The 25,029-nt window shown below is 57.4% G+C and overlaps 2 protein-coding genes across 15 annotated transcripts in view; one reads left to right on the top strand and one right to left on the bottom strand.

Moving 5' to 3' along the window:
• The window catches only part of ARHGEF11 (Rho guanine nucleotide exchange factor 11), a 110,960-nt gene extending 101,134 nt beyond the window's left edge, over positions 1 to 9,826 (top strand). For 7 of the 9 annotated variants that reach the window (XM_055403986.2, XM_088835888.1, XM_088835889.1 and 4 more), the window contains 12 exons: positions 816 to 994; positions 1,485 to 1,560; positions 1,877 to 2,044; positions 2,752 to 2,842; positions 3,610 to 3,735; positions 4,147 to 4,208; positions 5,096 to 5,314; positions 5,658 to 6,020; positions 7,130 to 7,225; positions 8,126 to 8,373; positions 8,556 to 8,745; positions 9,310 to 9,826. In XM_055403986.2, coding sequence (XP_055259961.2) covers positions 816 to 994; positions 1,485 to 1,560; positions 1,877 to 2,044; positions 2,752 to 2,842; positions 3,610 to 3,735; positions 4,147 to 4,208; positions 5,096 to 5,314; positions 5,658 to 6,020; positions 7,130 to 7,225; positions 8,126 to 8,373; positions 8,556 to 8,745; positions 9,310 to 9,365 — 1,874 coding nt within the window. In that variant the 3' untranslated portion in view covers positions 9,366 to 9,826. The remainder of the gene's footprint in view (positions 1 to 815; positions 995 to 1,484; positions 1,561 to 1,876; positions 2,045 to 2,751; positions 2,843 to 3,609; positions 3,736 to 4,146; positions 4,209 to 5,095; positions 5,315 to 5,657; positions 6,021 to 7,129; positions 7,226 to 8,125; positions 8,374 to 8,555; positions 8,746 to 9,309) is intronic. The other 2 variants (XM_088835892.1, XM_088835891.1) reach the window with 2 other exon arrangements.
• Positions 9,827 to 12,202: 2,376 nt separating this feature from the next.
• On the bottom strand, positions 12,203 to 24,423 carry LRRC71 (leucine rich repeat containing 71). 6 transcript variants are annotated; one of them, XM_055403991.2, is made up of 16 exons: positions 24,110 to 24,423; positions 20,081 to 20,230; positions 19,650 to 19,775; positions 19,478 to 19,553; positions 19,165 to 19,242; positions 17,046 to 17,114; positions 16,663 to 16,822; positions 16,494 to 16,577; positions 16,311 to 16,400; positions 15,495 to 15,641; positions 15,208 to 15,301; positions 14,771 to 14,859; positions 13,241 to 13,282; positions 13,051 to 13,165; positions 12,568 to 12,689; positions 12,203 to 12,336 (listed from the first exon to the last, which is right to left on the bottom strand). In XM_055403991.2, the coding sequence occupies exons 1-16, from the start codon at positions 24,270 to 24,272 to the stop codon at positions 12,217 to 12,219; spliced, it is 1,725 nt and encodes a 574-aa protein (XP_055259966.1). In that variant the 5' UTR covers positions 24,273 to 24,423; the 3' UTR covers positions 12,203 to 12,216. The 6 variants fall into 6 exon arrangements, with proteins under 6 accessions (XP_055259966.1, XP_055259970.1, XP_055259967.1 ...); XM_055403995.2 differs by having other exon boundaries at positions 13,076 to 13,165; XM_055403992.2 differs by having other exon boundaries at positions 13,051 to 13,162.
• Positions 24,424 to 25,029: the final 606 nt, after the last annotated feature.

The following is a 25,029-nucleotide window of genomic DNA, read 5'->3' as shown; positions in this document are numbered from 1 at the left end:
CCCAGACCTGCTTTGTGACCTTAGCAAGTCACTTGACCTCTCTGGTCTTGGGGGTCTTCATCCTTGTGTTCTTACGGTCAGTCTTAGAGAAGATAACCACTGTGATGTGCTTTGGCAATAAATAGGGTGCTCCGCACAGGAGGAGGTACAGGCTGCCACCAGCCTGTGTGGGGCCTCTGTGCAGATGGGAGCGAAGCTTCTGATGATGCGGGGTTGGCACACAGGGCGCCTTGGCTCCTCTGAGGGGTGTGGCCCCGCACCAGAGGTTGACTGGATTTCAGTCCCATTCATGCCCCCTGCTGGACGTCTCTGGGGGCGTTGTGACGCACAAAAGATACAGCAGTGCATGGTGAGTTACTCCAGAGGAGTAGGGAACCAAGCTGAATAGGGTGTCTAGCCCCAGGTCGTCACTGTCCCTGGGATCCTGAGCACCTTTCACCACCCTCAAGTTGGAGACGGTAGCATCAGCGTGGAGAAGTGGGAAGGACCCGCAACCCCCTGTTCTCAGAGGGAGGCGCCATCGCTCCCTCAGTCCCCATCCGTGTCCCCACACCTGTAGAGCCAGTTGTAGTCTAGGCAGGAATTCCCAAGAGCCATCAGTGTCTGCAGAGCAGAGGTCTGAAGCCCATGGATCCTCAGAATATGTTGTCCTTAGGTTTGAGGTCCAAGTTAGGCAGGGTGGCATATCTCCACCCATCCTGTGTGACTACCTGGCCCCAGTAGCCAGCTAATGTGTGTCGGTAGCCAGTTCCTGTGAGGCTCTGGCAGACTCGTCTGGCAGGAGCCCTAAAAACCCCTTGTTACCCCGTGGGCAGGCAGCACCTCCGAGCACGAGAAACTCTGCCGGGCCCGGGACCAGTGCCGGGAAATTCTCAAGTATGTGAACGAAGCAGTAAAGCAGACAGAGAACCGGCACCGTCTGGAAGGCTACCAGAAGCGCCTGGACACCACCTCCCTGGAGAGGGCCAGCAACCCCCTGGCTGCAGAGTTCAAGGTCAGAGCCCCGCAGGCACACACACTTCTTGGGCCTCCTTAGGAGCAGCAGTCCACTCAGGACCTGTGCCCATTTGCAAAAGGACGTGTGATGCGGGCCCTGGAATTACACAGCACCGGTTACTGTTGTCACCTTGTCCCTAGATGGACAAGGGCAGACAGCCCGACTACAAAGGCTAGATGTGAGAACTCAGCCTGGGAGAGCAGGAGGTGGGAATAGACTCAAGGTAACAGTGAAGGCCATGTGGGAGGAAATAAAGCTGGAGGCATGGGCAAGACCCTCTTAGGATCAACAGCGTGTGGTGGGGGGTAGAGAGACCCCCGCCAGGGCCACCAGTGTATCCCCCAGCACAGCACGTGGCCTGTGACTTTGCAGTTGCCTTTTTACTTGTCTGCATCCGCCACAAGAGTGTGAGGGCAAGGGACTAGTTCTTGTTCACACCACTGATGCCCAGCACCTTAGCATAGAATCTGTGGTGTCTCTTTAACAGAGTTTGGATCTTACAACCAGAAAGATGATCCATGAGGGGCCTCTGACCTGGAGGATCAGCAAGGATAAGACCTTGGGTAAGCGCCTGGGGCCAAGGGGGAATCTAGGGCATCACCCGGGCTCTTCCTCTCTGGATCATCAGCTCTGTACCTGGCGCTCTTAAGGGTGGTAAGGTAGCTGGGAGGCAGTTCCAGACACCACTGGGGTTGAGAGCTCAGGGCATCTTAAGCACAGCCTGGGGAGGGAGGACCAAAAACCAAGCAGTTGGAGGTCACCAGTCTCCAGGGCTTCCCAGACCCTGAGGACAACCATCCAGGAGCCTCTGGTATGCCAGGTGTTGGTGAGGGCTGAGCAGGCAGCGGGGAACCCCTCACAAGCGCCACCCTCCTGCAGACCTCCACGTGCTGCTGCTGGAGGACCTCCTGGTGCTGCTGCAGAAACAGGACGAGAAGCTGCTGCTCAAGTGCCACAGCAAGACGGCCGTGGGCTCCTCAGACAGCAAGCAGACCTTCAGCCCCGTGCTCAAGCTCAATGCCGTGCTCGTCCGCTCGGTGGCCACAGGTAGCCACGAGGAGGCGGCCCCAGCTGGCCCAGGTCCCGGGCCATGCGCCCGGTACTCACGCCCAGTGAGCGCTGGGTGGTGAACTTACCGGCCTGCCTGTGTGACTTTCCTTCTACCCTGACTTATCTAAGCAGGAAGATGTGGTTCAGTCTGGGGTAGGCTGGGGATGAAGGTGGACAGCCTGGTGCAGGCAGGGTGGGATGTGAGCACCGAGGGTGGACTGAGGTTGAGGAAGCAGAACTGGGCAGAGACGAGGAGGACACGCCTTCCTGCTGCAGGAGAGACAGGCAGAGTTCACACACACAGTCCAGAGCCCAGCCCGGTGCTCGGAGCGCGTTAGTGAGAAGCGGAGCGTGTACCAGAAGGGCTCTGGGCTCGCTTTCTTCAGCTGTAACGTGGGGAGTGATGTGATGCCTGTCTCAGGGGGAGGTGAAAAGGGAGGGTGGGTGTGATGTCGTTTTATAACCCTCAGCCCTCACTGTGAGGAAAGTGGGAGGTAACGACTACGAAGATGGCAGTAGAGGAAGCAGAATGGCCCCTGTCCTTCGTGTTAAGTGGAACCCAGTGACCTAGGTCCAGCCAGCGCTGCATCCTCCGCCTGGTTGAGGGTCAGGGTTTCAAGTGCACACTTCGTCAGCCGACCCAGGCTGCAGCCACGCCTCTGCCACCCCCAGCACAGACCCTTCTGCTTCTCTCTTCTGCACAGATAAACGGGCCTTCTTCATCATCTGTACCTCTGAGTTGGGCCCACCCCAGATCTACGAGCTGGTGGCTTTGACATCATCAGACAAGAACACGTGAGGATTGCTGGGAAGCGGGGCAGTCCCGCGTAACTGCCATCCCCGTGGGACCAGGGCGGTGTGTGAGGACTTGGACAGTGAGACCAGGCCGGGGCCCAGAGCGGTTAGAGGAGGGGGCCTTGACGCAGAGAGGGAGATAAGACAGACGCAGAGAGGCTTTCGGGATCACTGTCCCTGACCCCATGGCAGCCTGTCCAAGGAAGGAAGCATTACCAGCAGTCTTCCAACCAGTCCGCTGTGCCTCTCCTTTCTCTGGCCCCACTCCCCTCCCCTGGTTCTTCTTCTCTTTCTCCATCAAGTGTTTTAAATGCCCGCATTTAAGGTGTTTGCCTCCAGAACTGTCATCTCCACCCCTGGGCATCCACCCGCCCATATTCCCGACAGTAGCCAGCCTCAGTGGTAGCCTGTCTGACGCAGAGGCCAGAGACGGATTGGGTCAGACAGTTTCTCGGGGCTTTCATCTATGACTGTGGATGGTGCTGCCTCTTGGGAGTTAGGTTGAGCGAGAACAGATACAGAATGCAGAGCGCAGAGCCTAACGGAGCGTTGGTGTTCAGCAGTTGGCAGCTGCGAGTAATATTAACCCCTCCCCAAGCGGGGCAGCCAGTCAACTGCACGGGAGGTGGGACCCCCGCTGGGCAGAGGGTCCTCAGGGCAGGTTCTGGCAAAGGGCCTCGCAGCTCTGACTGAGGGGTTGGTAGGGGGAGACACTGTGCTCCTCTGTCCTGTTGTCACCACCAGACCTCTCTTTTCCTGCCGAGCAGGTGGATGGAGCTCTTAGAAGAGGCTGTTCGGAGTGCCACCAGGCTCCCCGGAGCTGCCCCGGCGCCCATCCGGCCCCCGCCACCAGGCCCCCAGGAGCCAGCTGGCCGGAGCCCCACCCCCAGCAGGTGCGCAGCCCTGCGGCCGCTCACCACCCCGCTCCAGCCGCGCGCCCGCTGCTGCTGAGCACTGCACCCTGGGTTCGGGCAGCCTCAGCTGACAGTGTTAGCGGGCAGGTGGAGTAAGGGCCTCCACCTTCTGTCCCTGCATGTTGTTCCCCCACTGCCCTGCTCAGACTGTGCCTGAATTGTGGGGATGAGGGGCTAGAATCAGGCCCAGCACCCACCCTCCTCTCCAGGTTGCTAGCCAGACAGCAGGTCTGAGATCTAAACCACTGCCTTCTTGGGCCCTGCTCCTTCATTGCTCAAATGAACTCAGGAGGCCAGAGTGGAATTTCACGACGTGGCCACCTCCCAGCTGGCAGAGAGCCAGAATTCCAGGCAGGCGGTCCTCTCTCACCTTGACTGTTTCTCCCGCAGGGCAGGACCGGATGACTCCGAGGTGTTCCGTGGTGAACCGGAGCCTGAGGCAGGCCCTGGAGGTAAGTCCCTGAGCTGTCTCTGTGGGGGCCCGACCCCGTTCACGTTCTCTAGGCACAGGTAAGGAGGTGGCTGAGGGTGATGGGAGAGAGCCATAAAGGGCCGTAAGAACAGAGAAAAGCAGAATGAGGAAGGAGGCCTGGAAGAGGAAAGAACAGGCTCAAGTGAACAGAGCTTCCCTCCTGAGGAGGAAGAGGGGCAGTCGGGTAGAGCCTGGGGGTTCCTAGTGGAGAACAAGATGCTCTCAGAGATGTGCTGGTACAGGAATCCTGAGGGTGGGGATGGGGCGTGGAGCTCAGAGGACTGAAGATACAGTCACTAGGATGGGATCGACAGAGCACAAGGGTCCCAGACAGAACTCTTGTTGAGTTTTTAATGTGAAGCAACATCGCCTTGAGTTTAGAGAGAAATCTCCGTGAGTAGGCTCCCTGGCTGGGTCTGCTTTCTTTTTCCTTCCGCTTGAATGCTTCTCCCAACTCCTGCCCCACTTCAAGTCTTTGTGCAGATAGAGTGTCAGCTTTGCACCAAGTTACCTTCTTTGACCACTCGGTTTAATACCAGCATTCCTGATCTCCCATACCCTCGCGTATGGTTTTTTCTTTCCTATTGCACTTCTTAGCTAATTCATGTAGTTAATTTACTTATTTTTTTTCTCTATGTTCATTAATTAGAATTTAAGTTCCACAGGGCAGGGATCTCTGTTTTTTTTCCTACTGATCTATGCCAGGAGCCTGGGACGGTGCCTGGCTGTGATCGAGGCTCAGTAAACATTGTGGAATGAATCAGCCAGTGTTCCCAGCCCCTTAAACCTGAAGCTGGACCTGGGATCAGCCCATACAGGCCCTCCCTCTTTCCCTGCTTTACTACGCTATCCTCCCGTCTGAAACAGGCGTGGGGTGCCAGCAGAAGGTCAAAGGGAAGCACTCGGCCCTGCTGGCAGATGCTGAGCAGGAGGGCAGCGTGGAGGAAGAGGAGCTGGGAGCGCTGCCTCACCCTTCTGCCTCACTGGACGGCGAGCACAGGGGAAGCAGAACGAGGGACCCCATCCTCCTGCCCCTCCCAGGCCCTCTGTTCATGGAAGGACTTGCTGATGCAGCCCTGGAGGACGGTGAGTGCCTCCTGGCTCTGACTGTCAGCCCCCAGTGCCCCAGCGGTTTGGCCAGTGTCAACAGGCAGATACCCAACTCGGCCTGCTCAGAGGCTATCCCTGAGTTGTGCTCGAGGAGAGAAGAATGCAGAGACCATTGTTGTTCCTGTCCCCCCGCCCCAGCCTTCAGCCCACCCGCCAGCTGGCAGGGTCCCCCAGCTCCGCCCTGTGACTACAGAGGCAGTGTCACCAGGTCGGGGGTGGGAGAAGGGAGCAGCAGCCCCCCACCTTCTCCGCACGCCCCTTGCCATGGCCAGGTGTGCGGTCCTGTGTCCAGGAAGCCATCCCCCCATTTCCCCTCCAGTGGAGAACCTGCGGCACCTGATCCTGTGGAGCCTGCTGCCTGGTCACCCCGCAGACCCACGAGCTGCCAGGGAGCCCGAGGACGACCTGACCCCAACACCCTCCGTTGTCAGCATCACTTCGCACCCCTGGGACCCAGGCTCCCCAGGGCGAGCTCCTACTGGGGCTGAAGGGGACAATGCCCCACTCTCGGGGCCAGAGTGGAGCCTGCCAGGGCAGGAGGACATGGCTTTGCGTTCTCTGGAACAACTGCCCCCAAGGACCAGGAATTCTGGGATCTGGGAATCTCTGGAGCTAGACAAGAATCCGGAGGAAGACGCTTCGAGCACAGAGGGCACAGGAAGTTACAAAGTTGTAAGAAAAGGTAAAGTAAGTTGGGATGTCCCCTCTGGGCACATGGCCAACTTTGCTAGGGGAGCACTGAGTCTTCCAGCTGGCTGCTCCCTCCCCACCCCTGACTGGAAGCCATGTGTGCAGAGGTTTGTCCAGATCCTGGGGAAGGAGACATGTTGACATCGTGTAAAGGCTTTGGGGTCAGACAGCCGAGGTACAAGGTCCTAGCTCCATTACTTAATATCCCTGTGACCCTGGGAGAAATTCTGAAGTCCCTCTGGACTTCATTCTACATTATGAGGATATTACTGTAGCACAAGTCAGCTGCCAATAAGTTTCTGCTAGCGTTCTTCACTGCTCTTGCAGTCCTAAGATGTGGGACTCTTCTCAGGATCTTCATCCCCAGAAAGACACGGGCAGAGGGCTGCAGCCGGTGGCTCCAGAGAGCAGCAAGGAAGGCACTGAGGTGTGGGGCGGAGGCGGGGTGGGTCTGGAGCCAGAGCCAAGAGGAGGGGCTGCAGGACAAGGCTGGGGAGCTGTGCGAGACTGGGGGGCACTGGTGAATGAGCAGGGAGCTAGGGCGGCCCGGTTTTAAGACAGGAAAAGCCAGGACTGGCTGGGACGGGGGCCAGGGCAGGTTTGTCTGGCCAGAGCCCAGACGGTGGAGGGAAGAGTCAGCTGAGGAGAGGGCAGTCTGCTCTGAAGAGTGCAGCAGGGGAAGAATCGAAGCGCAGGGTGCTTTTGAGGGGTGGGCGGCGTCCACACCAGTGCCAGGGGCTCTCCTTTCCTACCCCAGTGCCCAGCTCCGCCTCCTTTTCCAGGAGCATTTTTCTTTCCACCTTCCCGAGGTCTGTGCTCTCTCCTGGGTTTCTGGGACCTGACCTTCCTTCTCTCTCCTCCGGTGCATTGGTGAATTGGTGGAGTTCTCTGTAGCTCCGCGGGGTGTAATCATGTGTGATCTTGTGTTTACTTTGTTCTTCCTGTTTTCTTTTTCCCCGCCCCGCCCCCGCCTCGCCTCGCCTCGCCCCGCCCCGCCCCGCCTCGCCCCGCCCCCGCCTCCTGTCTCTCCCTCTCCTTCCTGCTCGTCTCCCTTTCCTTCTCTCTCGGTCTCTACTCTCCCTGGTGGTGGTGTTGGTGCAGCGGAGGTGGCAGGCAGCAAGGTGGCCCCTGCACTGCCGGAGAGTGGCCCGTCAGAGCCTGAGCCACCCGAAGTGGAAGGCGGAGCAGAGGCTACGGGTAACGAACCTCTCCTTGGAGCCGGAGACAGGCAGGGCTGGAGTGGGAGCCCTTGAGGGCAGAGCTGGGCTTGCCTGCAGTCACGTGGACACGCACCGCCATACACACTCCCTCAGCTGTCTGGAATCAGGGAGAGTAGGACGTGGGCCTAACAGTGGGGGGACAGACCTGTGCCGGCCCCTCCCCAAGAGCCGCGCGGGCCCCTTTCAGAGCCGCAGAGTGAAGCAGCTGTGCTCAGTCATAGGAGGTGGGAGAGGCGAGCGCAGTGTCCTTGGCCTGACGTCCTGAGCCACCTCGCCCCCGACCAACCACCACAACAGTCAGCGTCACTGTGGAGAAGGGCTTGCTAGGCCTTCCAGGCTCCTGGACGTTTACCTGTGCTGACTGTCCTGTCAGGGACCCTCAGCATCCTTCTCTAGCTGTCCCTGACCCCCTCTGATGAGTTGAGGTATCTAAAAGATCACGAAGTAATTGGCCATTGGGGAGGGGGCTGTGTTGAAGTTCAGCAGAGCCTGAGATGGGGCAGAATAAGGAGATGCCCACCCACCTCTTTCACCTAAAGCCACCCCACCCTCCTTCTCCCCTTTCCTTCAGGGAATGGGGGCCACTGTGGTTTCCCATAAGAAACACAACCATCCTGCCCCTTCTCCCTTAACCTCCACCAGTAGCTCCTGAGTCTCCCCCTGGTGTGGGCCCAACTGGGCAACATCGCCATCTCAGTGGTTCTCCAAGCGAAGGGTTTTGGGAGACTGGTAGGCAGCTTGGGGCCAGCCTGCTCTGAGCTCTTCTGCAAGATGGCTTCCCTGGGCCCATGGGTCAGCCTGGGAGACACTGGGGGAGCAGAAGACGGCTTAGACTTGCTCTGTTTGCCTCCTAATCTCTTTGTCTTGCTGGGGACAGGGAACTGCTTTTACGTCAGCATGCCGGCAGGACCCCCTGACTCAAGTACTGACCCGTCAGGAGCACACACGAGCCCTTCCCAGCCCGACGGCCTCCCTGCCTGGCAGACAGAGCCTCAGCCCCCAGTTCAGGGAGGCCATGGAGATCAAAAGCGCCCTGGCCGCTCTCCCCCAAGTCTGGCCCTCAGGGACGTGGGTGTGATCTTCCGCACCATCGAGCAGCTTACCCTCAAGCTAAACAGGCTCAAGGTAAGGGCTCGGATCCCCAGAGGCGCAGTCCATCCCCCGAGACCTGTCACCCACAAGAGCTGTCTCCGCAGGAGCCCTAGATCCTGACCTGGGGCTCTGCCCTCAGCCCGCCCCACCACTCTCAAGCACAGCCTCTTCCCCAGAGGGGCTGGAGAGCAGTTGTCCCTCTGCTACTCTTCCAGGACATGGAGCTGGCCCACAGAGAGCTGCTCAGGTCCCTCGGGGGTCAGTCATCTGGCGGCACCACACCTGTGGGCAGTTTCCACACAGAGGCGGCTAGATGGATAGAAAGCTCCCTCTCCCCTCCAGCCAAGGAGCCCCCGGCCTCTGACTCCACGGACAGCCACGAACTGGGGCCCTGTCCTGAGGACGGTGAGTGAGGTCCTCTGGGATTGGGGGGGTGGGTGCGTGGAGAAGGCTTTCGGCTCCTGAGGAAACGTTATCACACGGCTATGAGAAGGAGGGGGACTGCTGAGAAGGGGTCTTGTTTTTTCCCCTCAAGCGCAATTCATTCATTTCCTCAGCTTCTGGAAGAGGAAGCTTCCCTAAGAGTGGGAACCTTAGAACTGAACCCGCTTCTTTCCTTGGGTTCTGGAGATAACCAACCAGGAGGAACCAAGTCTCACATCCGAAACCCGTCCTTAATAAGTGGTTTAGAAGCAGATTGTGTGGGCTGGGGCCACGGCTGTGTGCCCACTCAGGCAGACAGACCCATACCTACCCATGGGTTTGGGGGCCAACAAAACAGAAGTGGGATTCAGCAGACAGTGCTTTCCAGGCCCAAGAAACTCTGCAGTTTCTGGTGGAGGAGCACGCCTGTCCCAGAAGGATGGCACTAAAGAGCTGCTCTCACAGGCTTGACGACTGCCCAGGAGAAGCATGGGGGGAGGGTCGTCTCGGAGGCCAGCTCCTCACCGCTGGCCCCACTCCCCGCAGGCCCCACTCGGCTGGAGGACGGCACGGCAGACACAGCCACATCCCCAGGACCGTAGCTGTCGGAACCACTGAGTCCTCACATCCCCCCTCCTCCGCTCGGGACTGACCTGAGGCAGGGCACAGGGTGGGGAGAGCCCAGACCTCCTCCCAGCGGTAGAGGCAGTTGAGGAGAAGGCTCCGGCCGAGACCCCGGGGGAGAGCCGCATGTTGCTTGGTCTGCTCAGGTTGGAGTCAAGTGTCTGTGTCTGTTCCCCTCCCTTCAGCCCACCCCTCAAGGCCTCCTGTCTCCTAAGCATGCAGACTGCCTCTGAAAGGACCCCTCGTACCCACCTGTATGTGCGGTGCGCGCCTGTGTGTGTGGGTGCCCTCAGACAGGCCAGTGAGTGTAAGGAGGCAGCCCGGTGTAAGTGCACTTTCCTCCCCTCCCTTCTCCACAGGACCCCCAGGCTGGGGCGGGAGTCTCCGCCTCTCCTCTCTGTCACTTTGGTTGCCTATAAATATGTATGTATTGTATGTGTATCTTTGCTATTGTAAATAACTTCACCCATTTTTGTTTCTGATCCTGGAGCGCTGGAGGCAGTTACAGAGGGGCTGCTAAGGGAACGGGAGGTTCACTTGGATCTCCTAGTTAGCGGCCCAGCTCCAGGATCAGGGCCCGAAGGTGGAGCCATCCCTGAGGCCTCCAGCTTCCAGCCTCCTTGGCCCGGTGCTGAGCTCCTCCCTCCCTCCCAGGACCGCTCATCTTCAGGGGCACTTCCTACCCCACCTGTGTCCACCCTTCCCCACCCTCTCCCTGTAGAAAACCAGTGTATCAGGTACAGAGCTGAAAACTGGGCCCCAGGAGGGGGGAAGGGGGTTGAATGCTGGAGTCCCTAAACTAGCCTAGGACCATCCCCAGGGGCTACCACGGCCTTGGCCCCCATTACCACATCCACTCCACCCCCCACTGACTAATAGAATATACACACTGTGCTAGGTGTATATATACATATATATATAAATATATATATAATATATAAAGTATAGATATGGAAATGACTGTTTGCTGTTAAAATAATGTATACTCTTATTTTCTTCCTTTCATGGTTAAGTTTTGTTTTTGGTTTTTTTTTTTTTAAGAAAAGTTAAATATTCTTCAACTGTGGTGGCATGTGTGTGATTCTTGGAACCACTGTGATCAAAGATACTGTAGTTGTTCCCTCTGAGACTGGTTAGCATTGGATAGAAGGAACAGAAGGCAGCCCCCAGACCCAGGCCTTGCCATATTCTCTCCCAAAGCTCCAGGGCGCACTTGCTGAACTTCAGTTGGGCAACCCAAGTGATACAGCCCCCCACGGCTAAGACATACAAAGACACTTAACCTCATTTTAAACACACACACACACCCAAAGGAGCAGTGGTCCCAGAGTCAGGAGCCCTCGTGGGCCGCCCTCAGTGAGCTTTAGGACTTTAAAGGCAACACACAGGGGAGGGTCACCTCAGAGGCCTGGCCAGATGCCTTCCGAGCCCTCTGGCAGGCTCTGACACCCTCCAGAAGCAGTTTGTCAGACACGGCCACGTCCCCAGGACTGTAATCATTCAGACCTCCTCTCTTTGCTGTCATTGTTGGACTAAGGGACAGATTCTCTTTCCCCTCTGTTTTACCTCCTAAAGCCAGCATAATGCTGAGTGCTGACTTCGGGAGCTTACAGTCTGGTTGGGCATCAGAATGAATACACGAGCCATTCTTGATAAAGTGTAGGGATGAGGACATAGGCTGTAAGGCTCCATGAAGCTTTCAGAGGCCTCAGGCAGGGGTAACAGGAGAGGCTGGGGTGACGGGCCATCGCCAAGCACCTACGATGTCCTCAGTGTTGCAGATTCAAAGAGCTGCTCCTGCACCCTGCTCCCTGCAGCAGCTCAGCGGCCAGCTGCCAAGAGGCCAAGCAGCAGTGCTGGCGGATGGAGGCAGAGAGGGGACTGTGGGGGCCACAGAGCCCCACAGAGAGGCATAGAGAGCAGATCTCTGTTGAGGCAACAGAAAGTGGAGTGGGGGTCGAGAGGATGTGACCAGGTTAGATGTGCTCAGAGGTGAAGAAGCGACACCTGTCAGGCAGCTCCCGTAAGAGTGAATGTCAGCTCCCCAGGAGCCAGCCCTGGGCGCTAGAGGCATGATGAGGCCATCCCAGCGGATGCAGCGCTAAAGGGTGAAGAGCAGGGCCCCCCCCTGCCCCCCACGCCATCTGGGTGGCTCTGGTTTCAGGTCGCTGGCGGCAGCAGGCAGTGTCATCAGGGTTCACGTTTAGTGCTTCGCCTTTGCTACAAACATGATGAGAGATTCGGCACCCTCTCCAGACAAAGCAGCACACTAGCTCAGCGTGTTTTCACAAGCTGAGCCCTTGCCTCTCCTCCAAACCAGTCCAGAGTAGGAAGGGGTCTGAGAAGGTGGAATGGTGGAGCCTGCGCTCCATGCTTCTGCCCCACCCTCTCTTCCCCTCCGCTGTGCCTATTGGCTACTCTCCCAAGACTTCTGCCTCTAAGTCCAGAGACACTGCACACCCTGGCATATCACATGTCCTCTGGTGGGGGAGGAGGGGGTGACTGTAGGCTGGGCAAGCGAGTACTAGGTCCTGAGGAGGCAGGAGAGCAATGCCCCTGGCTGGCCACAACCAGAGGGGCTGAGATCACCCCCCAGCAGAACCATAAAGCGGTTTGGCCATTTCGGGCCACATTAACACACTTTCAACAGGCATAAAGTCTAAATATTCTGAGTAGTTCTGGGACAAAGCTTTCAGACAACCTCAGGGAAAGAAGTACAGCAATAGACTTTGTTAATGATCTGAGCTTTCCCCAGGGACGTCCCGTCCACGCATGGAAAGGAGGTACTTCCATGGCCCAGAATCTCTGGGAAAAAGCAGGGGGCGGGGGCTAGGTGGAAGAAGCCACGGGCTCCTCCTCTTTGTGCTTGGATTTACTGATGGGGTCCCTTGGCAGCATCAGCTCCTGGATCATAGTGTACGCAGGACATTGTGGGGAGAAGCAGTTTTTCTGAAAGAAGAAAAGGCACACCGATAGCTAACAAAAGCAGTGAAGGTGAATCATCCGAGGAAAAATTTCCTAGGACAAGGTGAGTTAGGGGCTGGGCGGCACGGAAAGCAAGGCAAAAAGGAGCCTGACTGCCCATCTCACAGCACGAGGGATGAAGGCTGTCAGGAAAACTACAGGACCGGCCTTGGAAAGGGAGAGCGAGCGGGCAGGAGAGGTTGACGGGGGACTCACCGCCAGGGACAGCCACAGCAGCCCCACGGGGCCCTTGGATGCGCTCTTGGATTTGGCGAACTGCGCCTGGTCCCGCAGCACGGTGAGGAAGGCCTCCAGCCCCACCTCCGTGATGCGGTTTCCTGGTGGAAGAAGCAGGCGAGGTGCCCTCTGAGCGCCAGCCACTTCCGTGCCGACACCCTGCTAACCCCGTGCTCCTCCAGCTCACTCGCCCGGACTAACACCCGACCTGGTCCTTCATCCCAGCTCTCCTTTTTGTCTCACTTCCCTCAGTCTTTCATCTTGCTCCTCTCTGCTCTCTAATTGCCCAACCCAGAGCCCGAACCCGCCCCCGCCCCAAAGCCCCATGCAGGAGGGCCTTCATGTGACGCCCAACCACTGGACAGCCAGGTTCTGCTCCATGGAGCGGCATGGGGGCGACCCTGTGGCTGCCTGGGGCCCAGCCAGCCTCCTGAGGAAAGCAGGGAACCCTGGCAAACGTACGGAGAAGATTGAGGTGCAAGAGGACCTTGTTCCCAGGCATGAAAACTTTGCCATCGCGGTGCTCCACAGGCTCCAGGAGAGGGCTGACCATCTCAGTAGCTTCCCCAACCAGCTGCTAAGGCAGAATACTCATTGCAGCAGAGGAGAGGGGAGCTGGTCAACAGGCCATTCATTCATTCATTCAACATACATGTTTTGAGGGCCGGTTATAGTCCAGGCTTTGTCCCGAGTGCTGGAGATACAAAGATAAGCCCATACCCTCAAGAAGCAGCTCTGTGCGGGGAAGCCAGAGAGTTGAGACTAATGCACTATGGTGTTGGAGCTGACAGAGGGAAGCAGAACGGGGTGGGGGGTGGGGGGGGACGGGAGGGATAGCTAGCCAGGCTTGGGAGCAGTCTGTCCTGGGGGAGATGGCCTGGGAGCTGGCGTCTTGGTAGTGTGTGGTCCTTATCAGATGAAGAGGGAAAGTGCCAGCAGTTGCAGAGGTGTGAAATAGTGTTGGCATTCAAGTTCACTATTTTCTAACAGAGCAATGAGGACAAGGGACTGCAGGGAGATGACACTGAAGGCAGGATGAGAGGAAAATGCAGTCATCCTGGGGAGAAACAGCAGCCTGGATCGAGGCTGAGGCAGGGACTGAAAACTGACACGGAGGCAACCCTTGCCCACTTTCTCCACCTGACTTTCCCCTCTTGTAAGATCCTATCTTGGGTCCTAGCGGAGACTCCTAAAAGGGGAGGGGCCGGTCCCTGCCTAGGGTGGGGAGGTCTTGGAACACAGGTATACCTCGGAGATGTGGGTTTGGTTCCAATAAAGTGGCTTTCCAGTGCATATAAAAGTTATGTTTATATTACAGTCTAAATGTGTAATGGCATTATGTCTAAAAAAAGCAAGGTATATACCTTAATTTTAAAATACTCTTGCTAAAAAAAAAAAAAATGCTAACCATCATCTGAGCCTTCAGAGAATCAGGGTAGTAATATCAAAGATCACTAATGACCATAAGCACTGTAATAATAATGACAGAACCTGAAATACGGAGAGTAGTATCGAAAGGTAGCCCAGAGACAAAGTGAGCAAGGGCTGTGCAGGCTTGCCACAAGCCTTCAATTTGTAAAAAAAAAAAAAACGCAGTATCTGAGTCTCAGTGAAGCAAAGCACAATACCCTGATGTATGACTGTGTAAGTGCACACAGCCCGTGGGCAGCTGACTCCACTGTGGGGGGCAGGCGCTACGGAATCAGTAGTCCAGGAAGGTTTTCAAAGCAAGGGACAAGTTGGTCCACATTGAAAGAGAGAAGGGAGGCTGCAAGGGGAAAGGGGAGAGGGTCTCGGGTTGCCATGCACAGCGTGAGGGCAGTCCCACGACTAGGAAAACACCCAGCCTCCCGGGGAGCTGCTGGCCGGGCCAAAGAACGTGCTTTGTTCCCTCTGCAACTGTTCGAGCAACTGGGTGTGGTGGAGATGAACAGATGGCATTATGGGGAGCAGACTGAGTTGAGGCAAGGATCAAAAATGGGGCTCCTAATAGAAGGGGAGGGGGCACTGAGCTCTGTTAACCCCTGCAAGCCCAAGCTGGGACAGGAAGCAGGCAGGACCGAGGGCACAATGTCAGGTGAAGTGGCTGCTGCCACAGTACGGGACTGGACACTCCATCCCAGGAGGGGCTGGGGGCCTGGACTCCAGGGACGTGCTCCCCACCCCACTTCTCCCAGCCTACCTCAGACTCCATGAGGATGTTGCGCTTCTCTTTGTTCCCAGTCTTGGCCCCCTTTCCCTTGCTTAGTTTCTGCTCAGGGATGGTTACCTCTGGAGTAGGAAGAGGAGCCAGAATGCACAGGGCAGACCTCTGACACCACCCAGTTTCCCCAGAGAGAAAGACTGGGGCAAGGAAGGGGGTCTCCTCACACTGTGGGTTTGGGTGCAGTAGCAATAGAGCTGCAGGGGGGCTCCAGCCAGGCAGGTCGGGGGGATTCCTCTGAGAGTGGAGCCACAGGGGTCCAGCCCAGGGAAACAGGGTGTGGAGTGCAGTGGGTGGGGCTGGTCGGGTTTCAAACAGCATCTAAAAGAAGACCAGCTCAGGGCAGGCTCCTCATCTTGCCCAGGGCTGCTCCTTCGTCCACGCCAAGCGACCTGCAGGCGGATGCCAGCACTTACTCCCCTTGCCTGCCTTTGCGGAGTCTTCTTTCTTAGGGGTTCCTTGTGTAGGTGACTGCCCAGGCCCTGACTTCTCCTCTTTCTTCACCACTTCCTGTGGAGGATGTAAGAAGAGAGATGAGAGTCCTGCCTCCTTGGGGGATGGAAGTAGATGTGGGAAGGGGTCGGCACTAGGACCCTGGGCCTGAGATGGACCTTCAAAGGCCTTCCAGCCCACCTGTTTATCAGGGAAACTTCCTCCCCTATTCCTCCAGCGCCCCAGACTCTGCTGCCCCCAGCACACCTACCCCCGACTTCTCCTTTTTCTTGCCCAGACCCTTGGGTGTCTTCACTGTCTGCGTCTTGTCCTTCTCCACCAATGCAAAACTGCTGACCCCCATCAGCTGATTCTTGTCACGCTCTGTTTTGGAGTCCCCATGCCGAGAGGTGGAAGGCTGTGCTCACAAATGGGAGGGGATGGAAGAGGAGGAAGCCAGTGCCCCTTCCCTAGTGAGGGGTGAGGAAACGTTGTGCCTGGGTGGCAGTCAGGCTGGCAGCACCCCCATCCCAATCTCCCTGCCTAAATGCTAACATAATTTGTTTGGCATTTTGAGAAGAAATAGAAGGATCCAGGGATGAGCTTGGGAGTGGGGGTGGGAGGGTGGGGAGGGTAGGAAAGGCATTCCGACTCATACTAAGGTGAGAAAACTGTAGCTAACATTTTAAACTAAGTGCCAGGCACTCTTCCAAGTGCATTAGCTGAATTAACTCATTTAATCCTCTCAACAATCCTATGAGGTAGACACAGTTATCCTCATTTTACAGATGAGGAAACTGAGGCCCGAGAGGTTCAGTCACACGCCCAAGGTCCCAGGCTGTTTTGTGGATGAGCCAGGTTCCAAGTCCCTGCGGTCTACAAATCTAGCCCTTTCTCTTAACCAAGACACTCTGTCGTCAGCGGAGTGGCTCTGCGGTTAGAGACCAAACTTTTGTGAGATGTGTGCTGAGGTCGGAAAGAAAAACGGTCACAACACAGGGAGAGAAGATGGGTTAGGACACGTCCCGCGTCTGAAAGCGGCCGACCTGGGCAGCGGTTCAGCTCTCGGGCCCGGGGCGCTCCTCACCGATCGCGAGCGCTCCTGCGAACCTTTTTCCAGCAGGAGGCGCCGGCGCTCCACCACCTCGACGTGTGTCAGCTCGAAGGGGCGCAGGACCTGCGGCGGGGCGGCACCTCGCCATCAGCCGTCTGGGGAGCGGGGACTGGGAGCGGGGGTCTCTCCCCGGCCCCGCCCATCCCGCACCCCCACCTCAGCCAGCTTCAGGGCGCCCTTGTCCTGGATGCGGTTGTGGGCCAGGGACAGCCAGAGCAGGGAGCGATTGAGCCGGAGGCCCTGCGGGGGCGGGGAGCGGCGGTGAGCCAGCCGGCTGGCCCCGGGCGCCGCAGCTCGCGTGGGAGCCTGCCCGCTGCGCACGCACATCCGCGATGTAGCCCGCGCCCTCGTCCCCGATGTGGTTGAAGCCCAGGTTGAGCGAGACCAGGGTGCGGTTGCAGCCGCGCAGCGTGGACAGAGCCTGGCCCAGGAGCTGCGCCCCGTGGTCGTCGATGTCGTTGTTCCGCAGAGACAAATGCGCGATCCTGGGCAACGGGAGGGAGGCCGCGGGTCACGGGAATCGGGATCCCGGGCGGCTCCGGAAACCTCGGCAAACTTGCGGGCATGAGGAGGGCCATTCGGGTCTGAGGGTGGAGGAACTGAGGGTCCTTGGGGAGGTGCTAGAGGGATAAGGCAGGGTTGGGAACTAAGGAAGACTTGGGATGGGAGAGGAGCCCAGAGGAAGGGGGTGAGGGAAAGGAGTCTCACGTGCTGTCTGCCGCCATGAGCTTGTGGTAGGACTGCTCCGGCAGTGGGTTCCCCTCCAGAGACACCTTCCTGAGGGTGGGGGAGATCTGAGACCCAAGAGGGACCACTGAGGCCAGGGGAGGGAAGGGGGCAAAGAGGGAGTGTGGGGCTCTGGCCAGCACCTTGGGAACACGCCCCACCCCCAACTCCCTGACACAGGAAATTATCTGTGACCCTTCTCCAGACTAGAAATCCAGAAGTGTGCCACGTAAAGGGGTTACTCTCCAGAGTTAGTGACCGGAGCCTCTCAGATGACCCCAGTGATCCCAACTTCTTGGTATCCATGCCCCAGTGTAATCCTCTCCCCTTGAGTGTGGCTGGACCTAGTGACTCACTTCTAATGAATAAGCAAAGGGCAAGGCGACGAGAGGTCACTTTTCAAGTTTTGGTTACAAAAAGGCTGTGGTTTCCAACTGGGGTGCTCTCTGGTACTAGCTGCCGGGTGGTGAGAGCACCCAGATGACCTAGGGAAAGGCTCACAAGTGGAGGCACTGCAGCCAATCAGCTGCCATGTAAGTGAGCTTGGCTGCTGATGCTCCACCACCACCACCCCGCACCCCCCAAAATGATGCCAACCCCAGCCAACAGCCTTCCTGCAACCCCACCAAGACCCTGAACCAGAGGCGCCAGCTAACCTACACCTGGATTTAACTCACAGAAACTGTGAGATAATAAACGGTTGTTGTTTTAAGCCACTATAATTTGCCGTAAGTTGTTACACAGCAACAGTTACCCAGTACATGACCCCTCCATAGGGCAGTGGCTTGCTCCAACAGTATTGACAGGTTGGAGGACTTTTTCCAAGTCTCAACAAACATGGAATTAATGGCTATAAACTTCTCTGTTAAAAAATTTCTCCCATGGAAAAAAAAATTCTTTCATGGTATCTGCCCAACATTTCCGGAGAAGGCAATGGCAAGCCACTCCAGTACTCTTGCCTAGAAAATCCCATGGATGGAGGAGCCTGGTAGGCTGCAGCCCGTGGGGTCGCTAAGGGTCGGACACTACTGAGCGACTTCACTTTCACTTTTCACTTTCACACATTGGAGAAGGAAATGGCAACCCACTCCAGTGTTCCTGCCTGGAGAATCCCAGGGAAGGGGGAGCCTGGTGGGCTTCCGTCTATGGGATCACACAGAGTCGAACACGACTGAAGTGACTTAGCAGCAACAGCAGCAGCCCAACATTTCAGCCTGGCTCATCTAACATCTGAACCTGATTGCATTTATTTTTTATTATTATTATGTTGATCTGACTTATTTTTACATATTAAGATGAATTCAATAGTTTTTTTTTTTTTCCTGCTGGCTAAATTGTTTCTAATTACCCTGAGAGAATGAACAAAGAGCTCCAGCTGAAGGAGACAAAAGCCCTACCCTAAAGAAGCATCCCTTCCATCTAGGCAAGACAAGTGGGGAGGCAAGCCAGTGATAGTGGGAGGGTCTGTAAAGCAGAAGTCAAGGGTGCTAGGGGAGCCTCAATAAAGAGCAGCCAAATCAGCTGTGTTCTTTCTACAACCACTACTTCACACTTTGCTCTGACTCCCTCTTATACAGGAATGCCCCTTCCGGCTCCCTGCCTGGCCTCTTCCTATTCCTCCTTCAAGTCTCAGCTTGGTACCGCCTCCTCCAGGCAGCCTTCCATGTCTCCAATTAAACATCCACCACTACAGCCCCCACACTGCCCTGCAGTATTCATTCCTATGCCCTTTTCCCTCCCTCACAGGACTGCTAGTTCCTGTAGGAGAAGAACCAGTCCCCGGTTCAGCGTCAGAGCCCAGGCAGTGAGGAACCAGGGAGAGAGTGGATGGTGGCAGGACTGACGGACAGGAGATGAAATAAGGCCCCAAAGGTAGGCTCTTTAGGTGCTGGTGTAGACAGAAAAGAGGACCCCACTGCTTGTCAGATGGGAACTTCAAAACCCCCACAGACACTAGCAGCACCCGCTTTCCACAGGGATGCCAGCCCAGGCCACAGGAGCTGGAACTTGTCCCCCTTGTTCCCAAACTGCTCCCTTCGGACCACCCAGCCAGCCCACCTACCCAGGTCTCCTCCCCGCTTGCCTGTTCCCCTCTGCTGACCTGAGCGTGGCTGAGCAGAGAGGCAGGAGGGCGACGAAGGTAGTCAGGGTCTTATCAGTCAGCCCCACCTTCCACAAGCTGGAAACGGTGGGGAGCGCAGAATCGCAGCTGGAGGGTCACCTCCTTCCCAATTTGTCCTCCCCAGCCACCGCGATACCCCAGCCACACCCTTCCTCATTCCCCTCTTCCCCCAACTTCCCAGAGTCTTCCATGCCCCTTCCGTTCTTTCTCCCAGGCCGCGAGGAGCCTGCGGGGCCCCACTGGCTTCCTGCCCCTCCCGCAGCCCCGGTCCCCTACCCCCATGTCCCCTCACTTGATGGCCTGCAGCTGGCTGAGGGAGGGCAGACACTTCGAGAAGATGCCCAGGATCCGCTCCTCAACCTTCCAACCTGCGGAAGGGAGAGAAGGAAGGCACCTCGGGCCGAAGGGGTACGGTGGGATCGGGGACGGCGGGTGGGAGGGGCAGTGCGCGGAGGAGGCCTCACCGCGGATGTAGATTTCCTTCACGGACTTGTCCTCGGGCTCCAGCTCCACCTGGATGGTGGGCCGGAAGAACACGTATTTGCTCTCCAGGCTGTTGAGGCTGCAGGACCCCGACAGCCGCTGATCATCTGGAAGGCAGGGAGGGGTGCGAGGAGCCGGGGAAGGGGGTAGAGAGCAGAGTCGCCGCCCCGGGCCCCACGATCCGGCCAACCTACGGGTGCCGGAGAGGCCGGGACAGCCCTCACGGAGAGACAGGAGAGCCCCCGCAACAAACCCCCCACACCCGCCTCCCCACCCACCCCCTTGAAACCCACCCGCCTCAGTCACACGCACGATGCCCTGCGTCCCCGCCATTCCGCCCGCCGAGCGATGGGAGGCTGGGGATGGACGCGGTGGCCCTGGCAGACACCCCGGCGGCTCCACTGTCACTCACCTACCGTGGGCTTTTCCGACGTAGAGGCCGAGGGGGCGAAGGTCGGCTGCGGGCGGGGTCGGGTGACCACTTTGGGGAAGTCCGTGTAGCCCCACCGCGTGCAGAGCTCAGCGAAATCCACCTCGAGGATGCCAGTGCACTGGTACTCCTCTGCAGGGGCCGGGACGAGAGTGGGCGGGAAGGGCCGAGCCGCGCGGAGCCCGCCGGCTGGAGCCCAAGGCCGCCACCAGAGGGCAGCAGAGACCAGACGACGCCCCACCCAGCCCCGCGTCCCCTCCGGCCTGGCATCCCGGCCCAGAGCCGCGTTCCCACGCTCGCCTGCGCCGGGCTTCTGGCCTCGGGGCGGCCAGGAGCCCCTCCATGGAGGCAGCCATCCTTACGGCCACTTTTAACATGTAAGATGCGAAAACACTTGACAGGAAACAATGGGAAATCAAGACCTGGAAGAAAGGGGACTAACGGGCTTGGAATGCCGACAAGGCGGGCGCCTCGGCTCGTCCGCCCGGCCCCCTCCCCGTGGGTCAAGGCCGCTTCCACTCCAGCTCTCCGCTCCCTGGGGTTGGGGGGAGGGACCTCTGCCTCCCGAGCCCAGCCACCTCCCCTGTTCCTTCCTTGCGGGGACTGCCCAGGGTCACACGAAGAAAGAAGGCCCAGGCCTGATGTGAGAAAAGGAAGGAACCCACAAGGACCTCTCCATCTCCCCACCCCTCTCCCCCGCCCCTACTCCCCCCACCTGACGCGTAGACTGAAGCCAAGCAGGGCGGTAGGCTTTATTCATTTAAGAAACGTGGACAGAGCCTGTACTCCTGTCCCACACTGATCTGAGTGCTTTGGAAATCTTAACTCATTCAGGAGTTGTAGTGATTCAGGCAGATGCCCAGCACTTCCCATCCTGAGGGGTCTGCAGGCCTAAGGTGTCTGAGTACCCAAAGATGCCTGCTCTTCCCTGCTCCTACATGGGCCTCCCAGCAAGAAGTGGTTCCTTGAGATGGGAAGGGGTGTCCCAGCAAAGGGGAGACTCTGGAGGCAGAGGGTGGGCTTGATGCCGGCCTGCGGGGCAGCCTGGAGACCCGGCAGCAACATCACCCAGGCCACAGGCTGCAGGGGCTGTGCCCAGAGAAGAGAATTCCTGCAGCTGACAGCGGGGATGCTGCCCGCAGGGTGTGGGCCACCCCGGGAGATTGTGTGCTCAGCACGGTGAGGGCAAATGAGAGGAGGCACTGGGAGGTGAGGGGAAGCCCCTTGTACAGCTGACTCCTGCACCAGGCCTACTTTCCCAAGCTCTTCTCTCGGCTGGGAGAACCCCTCCATCCTTCCTGGCTTCACTCACACCATCTTCTCTAAACAGAGATTCTCAAACTTTACCAGCTGTCTGTAAGAATCATCAGGAAAGCCTATTAAGAATTTCCTGAGCCCCATCCCTCCTGGATTCTGATCCCATAGCCTAAGCAGAGTCCATGAATTTGCATTTCCAACAAGCTCACTGTGCGTGTCCAACTCTTTGTGACCCCATGGACTGTAGCCCGCCAGGCTCCTCTATCCCTGGGGATTCTCCAGGCAAGAGTACTGGAGTGGGTTGCCATGCCCTCCTTCAGGGGATCTTCCTGACCCAGGGACTGAACCCATAACTTCTGTGTCTCCTGCATTGGCAGGTGGATTTTTTGCCCACTGAGCCACCTGGGAAGCCCTAACAAGTTCACAGATGATGCCAAAGATGGGCCAAGGAGGACACCTGAGAACCCCATTCTAGAACAGCACGCACCCAATGATGGAAATATTCCACATCTGGGCTTTAGCTAGCACCCACTCAGTGGGCAGCACAGCCCTGTAAAGGCCTTGCTCCTACTTTCTCCCCTCTCACACTCCCTCCTCATGCTCAGTATGACCTTACCTCATAGCTTCTTGAAAAGAAGCCACCAGATGGGATTTTCTCTAAATCTGTAAACCTTTCTACATCTGCCTTCCCTCTTTACCCTACGTGAACCCCACCACAGTGCCCCTGCTAAGCTTCTGTGACCATGTGGCCTTGTCCTGTTATCACTCCCTTTCTGTCTGACCACTCTGGCTCCTCTGTCAGCTCCTCTTCCTCTGAGATCCCTGAGACTGGGTTCTGAGCCCTTTCCTGTCTCTGGCTCCACTCCCTCCCTCCCCAGGGGAATCTCTTCTATTCCCAGGGTTTAAATGCACCCAAACATCAGCGGCTCCCAGTTCACATCTCCAGACCTGACATCATCTCACTGCTCCAGACCCTTCCATCCAGCTGCTCAGCCAACATCAACCCTTGGAAATCTTTCACATGCTCTTCCTTCATGCATGCCTGTCTCCATAGATGGCCCTTTAACCCATCCCACGTCCAGTACAGAAACATGGAATCATTCTTGCTACCTCCCTCACTTCCCCTCCCCGCACCATCCACTACTTCACCAACTCTTTTTCTACCATGGAAGTATTTTTCCAAGAAGCCTAACCCAGCTCCCTCATTACCTTCCTCCAGCTACAAGTGTCCCTCACCTGGGCTACTGAAATGCCTCATAACTCATCTCCCCGCCCCCATTCTCTCCCTCTGCTAGTCCATTTCCCACACAGCAGCCAGAGTGGGGTGTGTGTGTGGGTGTGTGTGGGTGTGGGTATGTGTGTGTGATGTAGCTGGGTTCATATCTATAGGAGATTCTAAACTGTCTTGTTTGTCCTTCTAGAAAATGCTCTTTCTCCAGCTCCTATAGCTCCCCTCCCACAGCCACCAGCACTGACAAGGAGATGGCACCTGACCAAGGTCTGATATCAGAGCATTTTCTTAAAGTTGTATTTCTGTGAGTCCAGAGATCGTATGTTCCTCTGTCTTCAATGCAAAGCTGGTGGTTTGAATCAAGAAGGCTTCCAATCAGTTCCCCTTTGTGGATAATTAGTTTGGGTTGGGGTTCTGTCACTTGCACCATAAAAAGCCACACTCATATGCATACTTTTCCAATGATGTTTGTTTCCTAGAGAATGTAAATTCCATTCCAGCTGGACTGTGTCCATCTCATTCTGTCTCTATCGGACCTGGCTTCAAAGCAGACATCAAAAAAGTAATTGTTGGAATAAATGAATGTCTACAAAACTCAAAGCCACTCTTGGCAGTGCCCCTGCGTCTTCCCATCACTCCCTGGACCCTCTTCTCTCATACAAATTAGCACATCATATTGTATTTGTCAGCATCCCAAACCAGTGTGGGTTCTTTAAGATCAAGTTCAATACAAACATCTGCCAAGCTGAGTTGCAGGAACTGTGCTGGGACTGAAACTGTGATTCATAACCAGGATGGAGCAGGGCAGTTGGAATGGGTGTACAGTGTATGTTTGTTGAGTGAACAAGTGAATTTCCAGTTTATAAAAATACTGTCTCACCATCAACTCCACTGTGCCTCCTCACAATAGGCAGGGCAGGACTCCACAGTACAGAGAAGAAACAAGCCTAATAACACGTGAACACCCAGTAATGTGACCACTTACAACACTCTTACCACGTGCCAGGAGCTATTCACATTCACATTCCAAACTTCCGCCGGTGCAGTCCTTTTCCACACAGCGCGCCTTAGCACTAGAAATTCTATTCTTGCTAGTATATATTTGCTAGTATTTGCTGCTGCTGCTGCTGCTAAGTCGCTTCAGTCGTGTCCGACTCTGTGTGACCCCATAGACGGAAGCCCACCAGGCTCCCCCGTCCCTGGGATTCGCCAGGCAAGAACACTGGAGTGGGTTGTCATTTCCTTCTCCAATGTGTGAAAGTGAAAAGTGAAAGGGAAGTCCCTCAGTCGTGTCCGACCCTTAGCGACCCCACGGACTGCAGCCCACCAGGCTCCTCCATCCATGGGATTTTCTAGGCAGGAGTACTGGTATTTGCTAGTATGTTATTACTACCTCGCCCGCTAGTGCCTGACACGACACAGCCGCCCCACCCAGTCTGGCTAATCCGAGGGACGAGTGGCTGGTGGGAGTGCGTGGAGCCGAAGCCTAGAGGCCTAAGCCCCCAACCCCGTCACCAACGTACCAGGGTTTTTGGTCTCCTCCTCGCCCACCGGCGGCAGGACGGTCGCCGGCTTCTCCTTGGCCCCGCGATCCCCCTTCTTGGTCACTGCACCCGATGATTTCTGGATCCCGGGACGCGGGGCCCTGGGTGAGGTCGCGGGTGGTGCGCTTGCCTCGCCCGACATGCCTCTGCCGTCCGCAGCGACTCTGGGGACCCTCACGGGGGCGAGGAGGCAGGACCGGACTCTGTGGGGCTTGCCCTGGAGGTGGCTGAATCAAGGCTCTCTACTTCGGCCTGCACCAGCTGGACCCGCCTGCGGTGGCGTCGCCTCCGCGTCCCTCTCCACGACGACCGCGCGAGGTGGGCCGGCCCGCGGGCAAAGGGCAACCGCGGAGCGCACGCGAGGCCGCCAGGGGGCACCACGGAGTCACTAGTAGGAGGCGGGGCCCGGGGGCGGAGCCACGGAGGCGGACACGCGAGAAGGGCGGAGTCAGGGCAGAGCGGGCCCCACCGGGCGGCAGGGGTCTCAGGCGCGGAGGAGCCCTGGAGGGCCGCACCCTGCGGACCCGGCGCGAAAGGAGAAGAGCCTGGGCGGGGCCGTGGAGGAGGGAGACGAGTGGATCCCGGGGGACCCGGCCGGACCAAAGGAGGGGGCGGGGCTAGGGCGAGATCGGGGCGGAGAGGTGGGGCTGGCGGGGCGGGCTAGAAGCCGTCCAGAGTCGTCCGCGGAACCGAGCCCGGGGAAGCCGTCAGCTCAGCGTATTAGGGGTCATGGCTGTCGGAGGAGCCTAGGAAAGAGTCCGGGCAGGGGCCGATCCAGTCTCCGGGGTCCGCCCTCCTCCCCTGTAAGGAGAGGGCCCCAGTGGAAGAGTCCCAGAGAGACCCGCAGAATTGGCGAGTTGGCGTGGCTCTTGGTCTGTAATCTCGACCCCATATATTTA

The sequence above is a fragment of the Moschus berezovskii genome, chromosome 4, assembly GCF_049115385.1.
Source record: "Moschus berezovskii isolate FMDL1 chromosome 4, NW_MosBer_1.0, whole genome shotgun sequence".
Classification (NCBI taxonomy): Eukaryota; Metazoa; Chordata; class Mammalia; order Artiodactyla; family Moschidae; genus Moschus; species Moschus berezovskii.
The sequence above is the reverse complement of the archived record's forward strand: the minus strand, read 5'-3'. Positions and strand labels throughout refer to the sequence as shown.